At 32.9% G+C, this 19,108-nt stretch overlaps 2 protein-coding genes across 2 annotated transcripts; both read right to left on the minus strand.

Moving 5' to 3' along the window:
- Window positions 1-6,249: 6,249 nt before the first annotated feature.
- LOC112005280 (UDP-glycosyltransferase 87A2) lies at window positions 6,250-10,275 on the minus strand. The gene is given in 6 exon segments (XM_024037522.2): window positions 6,250-6,455; window positions 6,458-6,733; window positions 6,736-7,041; window positions 7,044-7,271; window positions 9,366-9,627; window positions 9,852-10,275. Coding segments are annotated over 6 exon segments (1,383 nt in total). The 5' UTR covers window positions 10,092-10,275; the 3' UTR covers window positions 6,250-6,384.
- Window positions 10,276-13,735: 3,460 nt separating this feature from the next.
- On the minus strand, window positions 13,736-18,591 carry LOC112005270 (UDP-glycosyltransferase 87A1). The gene is given in 2 exon segments (XM_065768535.1): window positions 13,736-14,733; window positions 17,975-18,591. Coding segments are annotated over 2 exon segments (1,500 nt in total). The 5' UTR covers window positions 18,477-18,591.
- Window positions 18,592-19,108: the final 517 nt, after the last annotated feature.

Below are 19,108 nucleotides of genomic sequence, written 5' to 3' on the forward strand. Positions count from 1 at the left end.
TTTTTTTTTCCCGCTGATGATTTTACATGATATTGATGTTTGTTTTTTTAAAAGTTTGATTCATAATAAATTAATTAACAACTTGGGTTTAAAATTTGTTAATTCTATCAACCGGGGTCTAAATTTCCGACAAGTGGTATCAGAGCGGGTTCACTCTGATTGGATTAATTTCCTGAGTGTGATCCATTGACCCCTATTGTCATGGATAGAGGACAATCTTTATTTATACGTCCTTTATTTGATGGAACTAATTATGCGTAATGGAAAGTTCGTATGAAAGTTTTCTTGCAGGCCCTAGGTGAACAGATATGGCAAGCTGTTGAAGTTGGCTGGATTATGCCAAAGGAAGCGCCAGTGGATTGGGATGATGCAACAATTATAGCGGCAAATTTCAACAGTAGGGCCTTGAATGCTTTGTTCTGTGGGGTGACCAATGAAGAATTCAAGAAAATCATTCACGGAAGTTGCCAAGGAAGCATAGACCATTCTTGAGACCACCTATGACGGTACCAAGGCAGTAAAGACTGTGAAGTTTCAACAACTCACTAGTAGTTTTGAAGAAATAAGAATGGAGGAGGATGAGACATTTAATGAGTTCTATGCCAAACTCAAGGATATGTGAATTCTACTTCAACCTTGAGAATGTATTACAGAATCCAAAATTGTGAGGAAATCCTTAGGTCCTTACTTGAAAGATTCCATGCCAAGATCACTACCATTGAAGAAGTCAAGGACATTGATCAAATTCCTTGATTGAGCTTGTAGGGAATCTTCAAACCTATGAGATGGGATTAGGCTCAATGGGAAAAGGTGGAAAGAGCAAAAACTTGGCTCTTAAAGGTATAGAGGAAGAGATTGAGGACTCTGAAAGTGAAGATGAAGATGAAGATGATGATGAGGATGAAGATCTATCCTTCATAACTGATGAGATTATCAGACTTCTTCAATTTAGGAAAAAGGATAAAGGTAAAACTTCTAGGAAATCTAAATCCTCAAGAAAGGGCAAGAACGAGAAATCCCTCATCCGATGCCATGAGTGCAAAGGTTTTGGTCATATGAGGATAGAGTGTCCAAACTACCTCATGAAGGAAAAGACCAAGGAGTCAAAAGATAAAGGGTTGGTTGCTACCTGGAGTGATACTGAGGATGACTCTTCTGATGAGTTTGTGGATGAATGTCGTCAAGTTATGGCCTTTGCTGCCTCAACCGACAAGGTGATTGTGGAGAGTGCTAGTGACAATGAGGATTCTTCTGATGATGAAGTATTGAGTGCTCAAAAGCTTAGTTCTGATAAGACTGGCTTAGGATATGCTGTTTCCTCCAGCCCTTCCTCTTCCACGGCTTCTGGATCAAGGACTGTCTTTGTGCCACAATCTGAGAAAGGTAATGAATGTATGAAATCCAAAACTATTCTGGTTAATTCTAAATCCTTTGTTAGATCTCATGTTTGTCACCATTGTGGTATTGCTGGACACATTTGTCTTAATTGCTTTAAGTTGTATCCTTATAAGCAATTGTCCAAACGGTCACAGGTTTCCTCTCAAGGACCTACACATTTGNCATCTTGTTTCATTACATTCATGCATTTATATGGATTTCTTTGTACCCCCTTGATCATCCTTGATCATCTTTATGTTTCTCGGGTTAAGTTTTCTAGCTTCTTGTACCTTTTGTCAATCATGACAAAAAGGGGGAGAGAAATTGTGACTTTGTGGTTTCTTTTTTAAGATTCTACAAGTTAGGGGGAGAAATACATTCCTTTGTAAGGGGGAGATGTGTTTCATCTTGTTAGGGGGAGTGCTTACTTCCTTGCTCTTGTACCTTGGGTCTTGTGACCATGTTTACATACATTGTGTTTATCTTCTTTATATGCTGATGTACATTTCTTTTACCTACCTTACATGTGTTGTTTCTTTTTCTTTCTTCATACACATGTTTCTTATACTTGTATGCAATCTATTATTTACATTTCACACTAAGATGCCTTGATGAGTTTTGTTTAAAGTGTTTCAGAAATACAGGTTGTCAAAATCTACTTGCTATAAACTCTCTTCTTGCAAAGTTTTTCAAGAGTTTGTGTTAGGATAGATTTTATTGTATTCAACAAGTGAGTATAAGTTGAGTGATTTATAACTTCTCTCATATGTTAATTTGTTTGTTGTGGTTTTGTTACGGATTGCCAAAGGGGAGATTGTTAAGGACATATTTTATGTAGTTGGCTAATCCTTTGACAAAATGCACTTTACTTGTATTTGGGTAGATCTAAGTTGTGTTTAATACTTGAAGAAACATGTTGTTCAAGTTTAGTATTAAAGCCATAAAGATTGGACCAAGAAACAAGCGAAGAAAATGTGTTCAATAAAGCTAGACAGATATCTCGACAATTGCAGATAGATAGCTCGATAGCTGCTGGACACCTCCTCGACACCTAGCTATCTGTCGAGCTTTTCAGCTGATTCTTATCGCAATCTCGATAGTTTCTCGATAGCTAGTCGATCGATCGAGAAAGTTTCTGTCCCCTCGACACCTTCTCGACACCTCCTCGATAGCTGCTATCTGTTGAGATTCATTAAATCTCGACACCTGCTCGACACCTTCTCGATAACTGCTATCTGTTGAGGTTACGAAAAATCAGATTTTTTTTTTTTATTTTTGGGCCAGGTTTATGCATTTGTGTAGGGTTTATTTTTTCACAACCCTAGACCTATATAAGGCTTATTTTAGAGGCTGTCACATAAGAGAATACAAGGAGAACATATGCAAAAGGTGATCGATGTCTTATTCTCTCTAAAAGAAGTTACTGCGTCTCTGCGCCTTTGGGTTTTGTAACCAAGTGTTTCTTGCTCTTTATTGTTGATGAAGTGAAGAACTTTGCAACCAACATTCTTCTTCCTTAAGTTGGTGAGTGAGTCACGTACTAGGATTCGTGCAAAGGAGTTAGTCACGTACTGGGATCCGTGCAACAAAAAGGGTGCCGTTCATATATTGAAGAGTTCAGAGGTTTTAAAGCGGTAGAAGGTTTCTGCTGTGAGTTCATCTACGGGGATTGTAGAGTCTAGGGACTATGTTTTGTACTAGATTTGAAACTTCTCTTTTCTATAGTGAATTGTTTTTCGGGAAGGTTTCCCCCAGGTTTTTTACTGTGAAACTGGTTGGTTTCATTGGTTTTCCTGAGTCATCATATCTTGTCTTATTTTTTTTTTTTTCCCGCTGTATGATTTTAACATGATATTGATGTTTGTTTTTTTTTTTTTAACAAGTTTGATTCATAATAAATCTAATTAACAACTTGGGTTTAAAACTTGTTAATTCTATCAACCTGGGTCTAAATTTCCCAATATAGTGTGTGCAAATTACATTTTATGATACAATTTTTTTTTAATGGATGGATTCATATTTTAAGTGATTATATAACATACAAAGTCACTATCAATAAGTTTTTTTTGCTTAAAATATGAAAATAAGTAGAATCTTACGATCCACGATCCGACCTACCTCCCACGATCCTACGTAGGCCGATTTTGACAACCTTGTATATAAGATATAATTTATCTTTAAAAATATTTTTAAGATTATTTGTTAAAATCATTCAACGTATTTTTCTCATAAAAATATTTAATTTTAGGTGTATTAAACTATTGATTTAATTGTTTACAAATCCTAGCTAACAAGGGCATTTTTACCAAAATAAATGATGCTATATTGCTTTCTTTGCCAACTAATTAAAATTTAAGTGTTCACTAAAAATAAAAAAATAAAAAAATATTCAAAATTCTTATTTTCTTTTTGTTTAAAATTTTCATATAATCCTATTATATGCCAAAAAAATTCAAATTTGGCACTGTATTTTAATTTTGTATTTAACCTCAAACAATTACAGTATCATCTAATTTTATAGTTTTATTTCCTTGATTTTGATTTGTCTTATTGAATACATTGCTTAGAGCAGTAATTTCTCTCGGTGGTGGTCACCTTTTTTTTTTTCCTCGATATCGTGAGTTTGCGATTTGGGTCTAGATTCTCACCCTCTCTTCCCTCTATCGACATGATCTAAAATGCAAAAGGTGATGTTAGATATTACAATCTGACTTGTCACGGGTAATTAAATATATATATATATATATATATATTTATGTTATTACAGTAATATTAAATATATATTCACTGTAAGGTAAATTCATAAGGTTTTTTTTTTTTCGATGTAATTTGTAGTAAATGACATATGAATAAACCAGGAATTTACGCAGTGCTTCATATAGTATAGGTCACCACGTAATTACAAACATGTCCATTTCAGAATCAATGACTAGTGCCCCGCCAAAAGACCTAGTATCCATTTGACATGGTTAATTTTACAAACTTATTTTACTATTCAATGTATTTTTGTTACTATTTATAAGTTTTATTATACTATTTAAACTAATTTTTACCTTTATTTACTTTACTTTTAACAAAAATATTTCAGTTTTAGCAAAATAAGCGAATCCCAAACAAACTCTCAAAAAGTAAATGGGAAGGAAATTTCATAAGTTAAAGGGTTGGACTTGGATTGAGATCAGGTGCAATTGTAGTTAATTTACTTGCACAAAAACTCATCATGGGGTTGATGTGGCCTTGTAATGGGAAAGGCATTGCCACCGTGTGGTGTACGGCAGTTGGTTTAGCACCGGTGGGATCCATATATACTGAATGGGTGTATTTTGATGAATCCGGTTTAACCTTTTACTGAAGATTGAAGAAGAAGAAGTCAACGAGTTGACAAGCTGCTGGTATTAATATAAAAAAAAAATATATATATATATATATGTTTCAATTGAAAGCACTGAAAATGATGAGAAATAAAGTGAACTTGATAGATCTAAGGCTGGTGCTAATTTAGGATTTGCCAAACGAAAGCACTGAAAAGCTTCTAAGCATGCGCATAGTGTGTATGATGAGGCTTACATGATAAAAATTCTCTATGCACATGTATGACATTAATTTATATATATTGTTTAGTTTTAGAATAAAACTGAAGTAAACTTTAGACAAAAATGCACATGTAAGACATTAATTTATATACTAGCCTCATTGCACGCATTATGTGTGTGCTTAGAGGTTTTTTGTTGCTTTTTGGTTTAACGTCAAAACTTTCCCATCATCTCAATTTGAAGCTTATCCAATGATATTTGTATGCAATTCTAAGAAAGAAAAGATTTAAAAACAACAATGCTTGGATCTAAACATGAAAAGATGAAAATTTTAAAAACTTACCTGAAAAGAAATGCACAAATTACTTTGAGACAGAGATTATTTGAAAAAAAAAAAAAAAAAAAAAAAAACAGAGAGAGAGTTATTTGAAAAAAATAAAGTTTGCCCATTTTCTTTGTAAAATACTTAAAAGATTTTTGTTTTCAAAAAAAGGACCCCATTTTATAAAAAAGAACGCTATCTTTAGAGAAAATAGGTTGGAAAAACTTTTTTTTTTCTTTTTCGGTAAGAAAAAATTTCATTTATTTTCAAGAAAATGGATTTCAAGATTTGTTGGGAACCAAGGGTTTTCTTCCTTTTTTGTAGATAGAGTAAAAAGAGTTTAAAACCCTTTTTATTTTGAGAAAAGGGTTTCCATGTTCCAATTGGAAACCATGGTTTTTATCAATTTTACAAGAGATGACAAAAGGTTTTCTTTTGAATAAGCAAATTTTGGGTTTTGAAATTTTTTTAGTGAAAAGAAAAACTTTTTAATAAGGGTTTTGGAAAGGAGTTGATTTAGAGAAAAAAAGGTGTCCATGGGTTTTTCTTTCTTTTTTTTTTTAAAGGAGGGGGGTCTGAAAATTCCATGGCTTTTGTTTTTTAAAAAAGAGTTTGTTTTGAAAATCATTTTGCAAAAATACCTATTTTGAAAGAAAAAGAATTTTGAGGGAAAGATTGATTTAAAAAAAAAATGTTTCATGGGTTTTCCTTTAAAGAAAAGATTTAGGTTTAAAATTTTGTGATTTGATATCTAAAATTTTTTACTCATTACAGAATGCTCAACTATTTATCTTTCAATTAATTTGTATACAGTTATGTAAATGTCTCAATTATTTCTTTAAAACTCACAACAAATAATTAAACCAATATTGTCTTAATTTATTTTATTTTATTTTTTACCCAAAAAAAAAAGTCTTAGAAAAAGGTTTGAGTTGGGTCATGGGTCAAAAAATCTAGTTAGGGTCAAGTCAGATCAGGTCGGGTCAAAAATTTTGACCCGTTTGACCATATCTAATATTGGATGACAGCTTGAATTTTATTTTTTAGGAAATTGTTGAACAATAAAGTGTCTAAAACTACATAATCTTAAATGAAATTATAGTCAACTCCTACAAATCAATTGATTAGTGAACACAATACAATAGAATTTGCTTAATGACCGTGGCCTTCTGAAATATTTCTAATAAAAGCATCAAGATTTGCATCAGATGATCCACCTTCGCAATTGCTCGTCGACTTGACTTCTGTAGTTCTTTTGCTCTTTGCCTCATCGCACTCTTCTCATCGCTTTTGTTATCCATAAACCTTTTCACAAGCTCTGAAATTTCACCTCTTGTCACAACTCCAACATCTTTCTTAACCTTCCATCCAATCTTCCAATCCTCCACAATGTGTTTACTGATTGGGACTTGATCCCAAAATATAGGAAAAGTAAGCATTGGTACACCAGCGAAAACAGCCTCAAGAGTGGAATTCCAGCCACAATGTGTCCAAAACCCCCTATTGAAGAGTGGCACAACACCTTCAATTGGTCACACCAAGGCACCACTAGGCTCATATCACCACTACAATCCTTGAAAGGACCAGTTTCTCCACGTGACACCCACAAGCACCGAACACCACTGTCCCTTACACCACCAATAATTTCATCCATTTGGGCGTTTGAAACCGAAAGGAAACTTCCCATTGAGATGTACAGCACCGAACATGGAGGTTGAGAATCAAGCCACTGGAGATAGTTGACACCATTGTTAGAGTTAGTTATAGAAGCAATCTTTTCTTCAAGTTCTAAGTAAGGTATGGCAGGACAATAGGGTAGACAGGGATAGCTAAGTCGGCTTTTATAGCGTCAATGGCTTCAGCTTCAAGTTCGTGAAAGGTGGTTAATAGAAGATACTGCGCTTTCTTGGACACGCTTGAAATACCTTCCAGGACTCCAGGCAAGGCTAGTCGACCATCTCCATATGTAAACGTGGGAAGATCAGCAATACGGATAGTAGGAACTCCGGGGATGTATTCCACAAGCTCATCACCCCGTTCTTAATTAAACACATATAGAAAGTAGTGTAAGTGAAAAGCCTAAATACTAGAAACTGCCTTAGAACACGAAGCTAAAAAAAAATAGGGATACAATGCGAAGCTTAAGCTTCTTTAGTGGCATTTTTTGGGGCCAATCTTTTAACGCAGTTGAAGATATTTTTTGATAATCACTTCCCGTGATATGGAATATCTATTATTGCAAATATACAAAACTTTGATAGGGAAAAAAAGGCAGTTTGTGGGTCTTGTACCATATTGGGTGACTGTTTGGACTTTGATTTGATGACCACCTTATATAAACGAGTTAAGTGTGCGTAAGAGCAACTACTTTTTCCCAACTATTCAAAAAAAAAATCCCCTCTTTCCCAACTAATATTAATTGGCAACCACCTTATTTATACGAGATTACGACTTTTAACTGTTTGGTCCTTTTCTTTGATAAGAACTGTTTGGTCCTACTTACCTAACTCAATTAAATTTTGCCAGTCATTGAAGGAAAAAAAATATATATATATATATATATCTAATATATTATATCTAATTTTTTCCGTATAAAAAAAAATGATTGGTTTCAAACACTAAAAAAAGATGAAATTAGTTTTTGTTATGTATATAATGGGAGACATTATTTTCCTTTTGGTAATTAGAGTCCAAAACTTCGAACTTGTTTCAAGCCAAACTTTGTCTATAAAGAAGATATATATTATATAAGGTTAAAGTACAGAACGGTCCTAATTATCAAAATTGTAACCAACATGGACTAAAAAAAATTGATGTTAATTGCTGATGTTTATTAATCTGATATAATGATTGGTTGCAACCATTAAGTCACCATTTCTACCAATTAGTAGCTGGTTCACATTCTTAAAAAAAATAAAAAATAAATAGTTAGTTATTTTGAAATATAGATATACATATGAAGGAATAGATATCCATAATCAAATTTTTTTTTAAAATGTAATTTATGTTGAAATAATAATACAATTTACACCCATTAAGTGTCCGTTTGGCAAATATTATTTTTGCCAACTTATTTTATTATTCAGCTTATTTTTTCTACTATTTATGAGTCTCATTGCATTTTTTTTTTTACTATTCATAAGTTTCATTGTACTATTTCAACTAATTAGCTAACTTTTACCTTTATCTACTAGTAAAATGTTTTTAGTTTTAGCAAAATAAGCGAATTTCAAACGGACCCTAACTCCACCTAAAAATTATTTTATTTCTTTAAGTTTGAAGTTAGTCATTTTAGTTCGGTAACTTTTCCTGAAAATCATTTTAGTCATTTAATTTGAAGTTTGTCGCTTTAGTCTAGCAACATTAAATTAATACTAAATAAAATAATTTTTAGACAAAATTATCGAATTAAATTCATTTTTTGATAAAATTATCAGTCTAAAATAATTATACAAACTTATAGAACTAAAATTATTTTTAAATAAATCTTCAAATGTAAATTGAATTTTTTGCTAAAAGAAATCTTTAGCAGGTCTTTCCTAGTTTTATTATTAGGTCGAATCAAGGGTTTGTTTGGATCTACTTATTTTGCTAAAATTAAAAAAAATTTATGAAAAGTACTATAGTTAAAGGTAAAAGTTAGCTAAAATAGTACAATGAGACTTATAAATAATACCAAAAAATGTAATAAGACTCATAAATAATAACAAAAATAATCTGAATAATAAAATAAACTGTTAAATATAATCTATCCGCAACCCAAATCCACCCTAACAATAATAAATCATTTTATAAATGATTTGGTACTATTTTTATTTAAAGAAATTAAAAAAAAAAACAAAAACAAAAACAAAAACAAAAAGCAGACAAAAAAATTATACATTTTTTTTCCCCTATAAAATGACACTTTTCTAAGTTTTCTTATGCATCATTCCCAAAATCCCAACAGACCACGTGAGTCCAAAATTTTTTTATGTACATTTATTGCTTAGCTTAAGCCTTTTAAGGAATAAATTACAAAAACCAACTATTTTTTTTTTTTTTTGGTTAAAACAAAAACCAACTCTTAAGTCATACTATAATATAAGATAATAATATAATATAGATACCATAAGGAAATGGTTTTGACTCACCTGACAAATCAACCGGGAAATGCTGGTTCTGCACGAGCAGTTCAAAATGATGCAAAACTGAGAACACCATCGCCGGCATAGGATAAAGTGAGGCCACCGGAATATTCCTTCGGTTCCCCAAGCCGATAGCCCAATATACATGAGTATCAGCCACGATGGCTTTCACCGGCGGCTGAAGCCGGTCCAGGAGCTCCTCAAAGTGCACTTCCATCTTCGTATTCACGGCTTTCAGAAAGCCCGGAAAATCTTTCCCACGACCCACCTCGGAAGGTATGCAATTGGGTACGGTGGCGAAGCGTATCTGAGATAAAGTGAGGCCACCGGAATATTCCTTCGGTTCCCCAAGCCGATAGCCCAATATACATGAGTATCAGCCACGATGGCTTTCACCGGCGGCTGAAGCCGGTCCAGGAGCTCCTCAAAGTGCACTTCCATCTTCGTATTCACGGCTTTCAGAAAGCCCGGAAAATCTTTCCCACGACCCACCTCGGAAGGTATGCAATTGGGTACGGTGGCGAAGCGTATCTGAGCCGGTGGCTTTGGCTCTGAGCTCATGAATCCGAGCCACTCTTCGGTGACGACGAAGCTGATGAGAATATCGGCGGTTTTCGAAGCGAGAAGCTTGCACAAATTCATCATAGCGTTGATGTGGCTGCGACCGGGATACGGCATAGCCACCAGGTGGCAGACGGTTGGATCAGGCTGTTCTGTTTTTGCAGGATCCATTTTGATGGAAACTGATGAGACTGAGGAAAGGTGATACAAACGAAACTACTACAAAGTAGTCCGAGCAAGATGGACTGAAGTGGAGAATAGATTATATGTAGTGATGTGTGTATGAAAAACTATAGAACTAAATAAAACTTGCTCATCTTACTCAATGAATTGAATAATACATCAAGGCTCTGTGTATACGGTCCCCACAGTAAATATTAAATGAATATGATTTATACCATTTTTGTCGTAACTTGCCACGTGATAATTTTTGTCATAACTTGCTATGTGGTAAGTTGTGAGTAATAGAAATATGAAATCACTGACCAACTATTTTTCCTTTATTACTCATGGTTCATCATGGGACAAATTATGATAAATGTTATGTAAAATAATGGTCAATAGACAGCAAGCAAATGAAAACTCTTATCTAACCGACAAGTAGCACGTGCACAGCCTTGAACTTGGAGCTGAACTGATGATTTGTGCTTCTTTCTTCAAGATCTTCTGACAATGTGAGATACTAGTAACTTTGGCGAGGGAATATCAAGATTCCAATACGTATGTGATACATAATATCACCCATATGACAGTATTGCCGCTACTATAGTTTTGATTTTTGACTTTTTTGGATAATTAGACAGTTGAGAAAAGAGGAATTAATTTGAACATTACATGTTTCTATTGAAATTACTAAGATTTAAGAACAATTTGAGATTCAACTAAAGGCCACAAATGTATTTACTGTTATAATTAATTTAAATACAAATAAATTAGTGAATGCATCCAAAAAAAAAAAAATTATTAAGATAATATATAAAAAGTTCAAAAATCCATTTATAAACTCAGTTAATGTTAAATATAAAGAAAGAAAATATTAAAATTAAATAAAAAACTGTTATAAAATATTTGAATATTTGGGTTTATTCTCACAAACAATTACAAAGTATAAATTAATACATTAATATAGTATTCATTTGAGTATCTTATAATTTTTTGTAATTTATTTGCATAGTGTTTGTCAAAAATATAGATCCTAATACGTTTTATGCTAAATGTGTGAGAAAAAGTAAAAACTTTTTTTTAATTAAAAAAATTAAAAGTTTTTTTTTTTTTTAAGTGAGACAAAAAAACAAAAGCTTTTATTAGTTATGTGTTTTATACAGTACATGAGTTTCCATAAATCAATTGGATTTTTTTTTTTTCAATTTCTTTCATGAATAAAGTTTAGCTCTAAATATATTTGGAGCCTTAGGTTTCAATGCACAATAATAAGATGATATGTATACCTATCTTGTGATCAATAGAATTATATACATTTTAAATGACAAGGACTCGTGTCATCTTATTATTATAGGTTGAAGCCTAGGTTTCAAACATGTTTGGAGCCAAAATTTATCCTTCTTTCAATATCAATTGGTAGGCTTTGTGTCTTCATCAATACTTTACTCTTCTACATTTTCCCTCTAAGACAAGATAAACCCATTTCTCCCATTGTTCTCTCAATCTTCTCTTACAACAGTGAAGGGCTAAATTTTTTTTTCATAGTCAACATCTTCACGCTAGTTAAAGCCTTCAGCAATTAGTCATGCTATCAATCCTTCAAATCTCCCATCAACTTTGTTGGGTTATAGATTAACTCTAGTTAATTAGTTCAATTACACAAGTTGATTAATTAGGTCAAATTACATGTAAATCGTGGAGGTATGAATAAATCACCAAATAAACTAATTACAGTGGAAATTAAATTGATACAGTAATTTGTTGATGAATGGGAAAAATCTCTCGTAAGGCAAAAATTCAAAAACCCTACTGGGTGAATTTCAAGTCACCATTCCAAAGAATCTAATAATCAAGAATCAAGCGGTTACAAGTATAAAGAATCTTACCACTATCTTCAACTATCCCAAAATATCAACCTGCAATTGAACCTTCACTCTAATCCTTAATTGAACTTGATCTTGTAGAGACTTCTTCTTGCATGCATGGATCCTAATATGTATCAAACTTCCTAGCAACTGATTGATTGTTGTTGGATGCAAAGTTTTTCACTTCAAAGCATGTTGAAGATCTGGAAGCACTTGATTACAAAATCCTAAATGTACAAGAACGCAGTAGCTTCTAATAGAGTGTATATGTTCTCTAAATTGAGTCTCTGTGTCTATGATGAGTTTAAAATAAAACTTTTATATAATCTAGAGGTTTAGTGAATGAAACTCTAGCAAACCAAGTCATTATGGGCAAAAATTCTAATATGAGAATTCTGGATTCGCAAAGCTTGATAGATTGAGAGTTGTCAAGCTTAATGTCCAAAATTACTCATTAAGTCTCGATAGATGCTAGTGTCAGGCTTCTGTCGAGACTAATGTCTAGGTCCACTGTTTCAACTTTTCTTCAATTGTTTCTTGGTTCAATCTTCATGTATTTAATGATACAACTTGTGATGTTTGTTTAACACACTTCTTGATATCTTAAACCTATCATATATCTACTCAATTACAAGTAAAATGCATTTTTTCAAAAGATAAGCCAATACATAGAAAATATTACCTTAACAAACTTTCAATTTGGTTATGAAGACCCATTTGCACCCAATTAGGTACATGGTGGGATCATGAGGGACAAGAGTCCAACTGTCCAAGTATGTTTAGCATGGAGGGCTCTTCACGCATAGCAGCAACCCAACTAGGATTTTTTAAGGCAGATTTTAGTGATTTCGGTTATAGAGGAATTGAAGGATTAACGTGATAATGGAGCAAACCGGCCTAAAGCTTCCCACAGGTTTGTATAGAATGAGTATTGAGTGATTGTTGACAATTAGGGAGTAGAGGTCCATGCTGTGTGGTGGAGCCGAAAGAGACAATAGGTTGACTGTGTAGGAGTTCAAGCTGACGGGGTGTACTTGCAGCAAGTGGGCCAGTGATTTCTCTCGTTTGCAATTTGTAGATAACCTCCTTATTTTCCTTAAGGAATGTCTCGACAGATATATGAGGTGATCAGGAAAAGTGGTGCTAAATCCAACATGTTTTTAAGTAAAAAACTACAAATACAACAACCCGAGATAGAACTCATCTATCTCATGTCATGGGTCTTCAACAAGGCGTTCCTAATTAAGTGAATTATTAAGGTCCCTTTGAAAATAGGCACTAAGAAACATGAAGCCTTTGCTGAAGTGATTGTGAAGGTTCATAAAAAATGCAAGGCTAGAAAATGAGCATAGGAAAAAAAATTAGTTTCCTCCCCTTCTAATTTCTTAACTAGTCTCCCATGGCAACTAAGAAACGCCTCTTCAAACCCACAACTTAAGCAACACCACACAAATAATACTTCTACTTTGGACTAACAGCTGTCACTGCACAAGTTGACTCAGTGAGTTTTGTACTAAAAGCAAGAATGGAATTTTATAAGAATAACTTATAAATACAAAATAAAAATACAAATTAAAAACAAACCTCTATGAGACAGCATAAAAATGACATCATAGCACTTTAGTTTTTCCACAACAATTGAAATTCAATGTTCACATATCACCACACTTTTTAAATTCAAATCAAACTCATCTAACAAAATAATTAAACTAGTAAAAGTTACAAGGTTTTAATTTCATTACATGCAAATAATCTGGTGCATCTTGTGTGACAGTTTCAATTTTATTTTTAAAGAAGTTGTCGAAGAATAAAGTGTCTAAAACCACACGATCTTAATGAAATTTCAATCAAATTCTGCATATCAATTGACCAATAAATACGATAAATTACAACTATGCTTAATGACTGGCCTTCTGAAATATTTCTAATAGAAGCATCAAGATTTGCATCAGATGACCCACTTTTTGCAATTGCTCGTCGACTTGACTTCTGAAGTTCTTTGGCTCTTTGCCTCATTGCGTTCATCACATTGCTTTCGTTATCCATAAACTTTTTCACAAGCTCTGAAATTTCACCTCTTGTAACAACTCCAACATCTTTCTTAAACTTCCATCCAATCTTCCAATCCTCCACAATATGTTTACTGATTGGGACTCGATCCCAAAATATAGGAAAAATAAGCATTGGTACACCAGCAAAAACAGCCTCAAGAGTGGAATTCCAGCTACAATGTGTCCAAAACCCTCCTACTGAGGAGTAGCACAACACCTTCAATTAGTCACAGCAAGGCACCACTGGGCTCATATCACCACTACAACCCTTGAGCCGACCAGTTTCTATATGTGACACCCACAAGCACTGAACACCACTGTCCCTTATACCACCAATAATTTCATCCATTTGGGCATCTGAAACCGAAAGGAAACTTCCCATTGAGATTTACAACACCGAACATGGAGGTTGAGAATCGAGCCACCAGAGATAGTTGACACCATTGTTAGCATTAGTTACAGAAGCACTCTTTTCTTCAAGTTCTAAGTAAGGTATAGCAGGACGAATAGGGTAGACCAGGATAGGAAAGTTGGCTTTTAAAGTGTCAATAGCTTCAGCTTCAAGTTCGTGAAAGGTGGTGAATAGAAGATACTGCGCTTTCTTGGACACGCTTGAAATACCTTCCAGGACTCCAGGCAAGACTAGTCGACCATCTCCATACGTAAAGGTGGGAAGATCAGCAATACGGATAGTTGAAACTCCAGGGATGTAGTCCACAAGCTCGTCACCCCGTTCTTAATAAAACACAGAAAGTAATGTAAGTGAAAAGCCTAAATGCTAGAAACTGCCATAGAACATGAAGCCAAAAAAAAAAAAGGATACAATGCGAAGCTTAAGGCTCCGTTTGGTTTGTCATTTTAAACAATATTTTTTAATTTTTAAACAGCATTTTACGCATTTCAACACATTTTTTTACGCACACGTATTTAAAAAAAAAAACAATAATTTTTAAACTACTCTACCAAATACCCCCTAAGCTTCTTTAGTAGCATTTTTTTTGGGCCAATCTTTTAACGCAGTTGAAGATATTTTTTTGATAATCACTTCCCGTGATATGGAATATCTATTATTGCAAATATACAAAACTTCGATAGGGAAAAAAAGCAGTTTGTGGGTCTTGTACCATATTGGTTGACTGTTTGGACTTTGATTTGATGACCACCTTATATAAACGAGTTAAGTGTGCGTAAGAGTAACAACTTTTTCCCAACTATTCAGCAAAAACAAAAAAAAAAAAAAACCCTCTTTCCCAACGAACATTAATTGGCAACCACCTTATTTATACGAGATTACGACTTTTAACTGTTTGGTCCTTTTCATTGATGAGTAGTGTTTGGTCTTCTAGCAACCTCTTCAAATATTTGTACTATTAAAAATGAATAGTTTATTTTACTTTTTAGCTATTACTTTTTCAAATAATTTCAACTTTTTATCATTTTTTCATCTCATTTAAATATTATTTTTTCATTTATTCTTTATTATTTTTTTATTATCATTTATTCTTCCTATATTCATTCCCAATAATTATATTTTTCAAAAAAAAATGTTATATCTACAATATTTTTCACAATACTTTCACAAAAATCACATAAAATCTATATAGAAAGTTATTACTAGTTGTAATTTAGACTCACCACGAAATTATTTTTTTACTCAACAATATTAGCTAAAAAAATCTATTGCTTAAAATTATTTGAAAATATTGTGGTAGAATTTCTTAATTGACATTTCTTATTTTTTATATTATTTTTCCAAACTTACTTACATCCATACTTTTTTTTTTCTTCTCTTGTTTTTTTCTCCACCACACACCTATCCCACTACCATCTCTATCTACCCTTTTTTTCTTTTTCTAGTTCATTCTGGATCTCATTTTCACTCTCTCTCTCTCTCTCTCTCTCTCTCTCTCTCTCTCTCTCTCTCTCTCTCTCTCTCTCTCTCTCTCTCTCTCTCTACTTGATTCTAGAACATTTTCTACAGTGATAAAAAACACAGAAATTAAGAACAAGCGATTACTTGCTCCACGTTGATCGAAGGACATAGGAAGGCGTTGTATCTTTTTTTGCTTCACTTTGGGTCAAATGGCTTCTGTCCTGATTTTTTTTTTTTTTTTTTACTTTTATTGTTATGATTTGATTAATTTTAAGATTGTGTTTTTGAGTTTGTATTTTGATTATGCTTTAGTTTAGAGATGTTTAAGAGAAATAATTGTTGTGTTTGTAGCCATTGTGAATGTTTGATTGAGATTGAGTTTAGAGATGTTTGAGACATAAGATCAAGAATAGTTTTGTTGTTATTGTTGGGATTATTGAGTGAAAATTAAATATTTTAATCGGTTGTGATTATTGATGCTAAATTAATTCTTTTGCTCATGAACAGGTCTCTCTCTTTTCTCTTTTTTTTTTTTTAATATAAATTTCTTTTGGTTTATGAGAAAAATTATTTTCGTGTTTGGATTGTATTTTGTATTTTGTAGCCGTTGAGATAAATAAGAGAGAGAGAGAGAGAGAGAGAGAGAGGAAAGAGAAAAAAGTAATTTCTTATTCAACCGGGTAATATTTTAAGGGAGGCCTGGGAGGGTATTGTTTAGAAGAGTTACAGTAATTGCTACAGTGCTCTCCATGTTTGGAGAGCTACTGTAGCAAGTCTTTTAAAAAAAAAAAAAAAATTGGAGATGGAGAGGCTATTGGAGGGGTATTTTGTGTGTGTTTACTCTCCATAGTTGGCTTTAGAGAGTCTATTGGAGATGCTCTAACTCAATTAAATTTTTTTAGTCGTTCAAGAAAAAAAAATGTATATATATATATATATTATATCTAATTTTTGCAATATTGGAAAAGAAAATGTTTGGTTTCAACCACTAATAAAAAGATGAAATTAGTCTTTGTCATGTATATGATAGGAGACATTACTTTTCCATTGGTAATTAGAGCCCAAAGCTCCGAAGATGTTTGGAGCCAAACTTTGTCTATAAAGAAATATATAATATATAAGGTCAAAGTACACAATGGTCCTAATTACCAAAATTGTAACAAACATGGAATAAAAAAATTGATGTTAATTACTGATGTTTGTTAATCTGATATAATGATTTGGTCCAATCATTAAGTCACTATTTCAAACAATTAATAGCTGGTTCACATTCTAAAAATAATAATTAATAGTTAGTTATTTTGATATATAGATATACATATGAACGAATAGATATCCATAATCAACTTTTAAAAAATGCAATTTATGTTAAAATAATAATGCAATTTACACTCATTAATTCTACCTAAAAATTATTTTATTTCTTTAAGTTTGAAATTAGTCATTTTAGTCTAGTAATTTTGCTTGAAAACCATTTTAGTCATTTAATCAGAGTTTGTCAGTTTAGTCTAACAACATTAAATTATTACCAAATAAAATAATTTTTGGACAAAATTAGCTGATTAAAATGACCAATTTCAAATTTAGAGGACTAAATCATTTTTTTGATAGAATTATCAAACTAAAATAACCACCAAACTTATAGAACTAAAATTATTTTAAAATAAAATCAACAAATGTAAATTGCATTTTTGGTTAGAAAATATCTTTAGCGGGTTTTCTTAGTTTTATTATTGGGTCCAGTTAGCAAATGTTTTTAAAGTATTTATTAATAAATCATTTTATAGATGATTGGGTATTATTATTATTATTAAAAAAATTAAAAAAAAAAAAGAAACAAAAACAAAAGGCAGACACAAAAACAAAAAGCAGACAAAAAAATTTTTATTTTTTTCTTTTCTATAAAAAGTCACTTTTCTAAGTTTTCTTATGCATCATTCCCAAAATTCCAACAGACCACGTGAGTCCAAAATTTTTTTATGTACATTTATTGTTTAGTTTAAGCCTTTTATGGTGTAAATTACAAAAACCAACTGTTAAGACATACTATAATATAAAGTAATAATATAATATAGATACCATAAGGATATGGTTTTGACTCACCTGACAAATCAACTGGGAAATGCTGGTTCTGCACGAGCAGTTCAAAGTGATGCAAAACTGAGAACACCATCGCCGGCATAGGATAAAGTGAGGCCACCGGAATAGTCCTTCGGTTCCCCAAGCCGATAGCCCAATATAAATGAGTATCAGCCACGATGGCTTTCACCGGCGGCTGAAGCCGGTCCAGGAGCTCGTCAAAGTGCACTTCCATCTTCGTATTCACGGCTTTCAGAAAGCCCGGAAAATCTTTCCCACGACCCACCTCGGAAGGTATGCAATTGGGTACGGTGGCGAAGCGTATCTGAGCCGGTGGCTTTGGCTCTGAGCTGATGAATCCGAGCCACTCTTCGGTGACGACGAAGCTGATGAGAATATCGGCGGTTTTTGAAGCCAGAAGCTTGCACAAATTCATCATAGCGTTGATGTGGCTGCGACCGGGATACGGCATGGCCACCAGGTGGCAGACGGTTGGCTCATGCTGTTCTGATTTTGCAGGATCCATTTTGATGGAAACTGATGAGATTGAGGGAAGGTATTACAAACGAAACTACTACAAAGTAGTCCGAGCAAGATAGACTGACGTGAGAGAGAATAGATTATAGGTAGTGATGTGTATGTGAAAAACTACAAGAATTGAATATACATCGAGGCTCTATTTATAGGGACCTAACAGTGTTTATATAATTTTTGTCACAACTTAACATGCGGTAAGTTGTAAGTAATAGAAATATGAACTTATATAGATTTATTTTTTTTCTTCACCATTCATAACTCTTCACTTAACAAAATTGTGACAAATATTATGTAAAATATTATATTAGAAGCATTGCTCAGTATACTGTATACCGAGCAAGCAAAAGAAAACTCTTATCTAACTGATAAGTACTTATTTACACGTGTGTAGCACGTGCACAGCCTTGAACTTGTAGCTGAACTGATGATTTGTGCTGCTTTCTACAAGATCTTTTGATAATGTGAGATACTAGTAACTTTGGATAATATCAGCCAAATGACGGTAAATGATGATATAGCCTCTACTATAATTTTGATTTTTTGGATAATTGGAGAGTTGAGGAAAGAGGGATTACTTTGAACATTACATGTTTCTATTGAAATAACTAAGATTTAAAAACA

Source organism: Quercus suber, unplaced genomic scaffold (assembly GCF_002906115.3).
Source record: "Quercus suber isolate HL8 unplaced genomic scaffold, Cork oak 2.0 scaffold_956, whole genome shotgun sequence".
Taxonomy (NCBI): Eukaryota; Viridiplantae; Streptophyta; class Magnoliopsida; order Fagales; family Fagaceae; genus Quercus; species Quercus suber.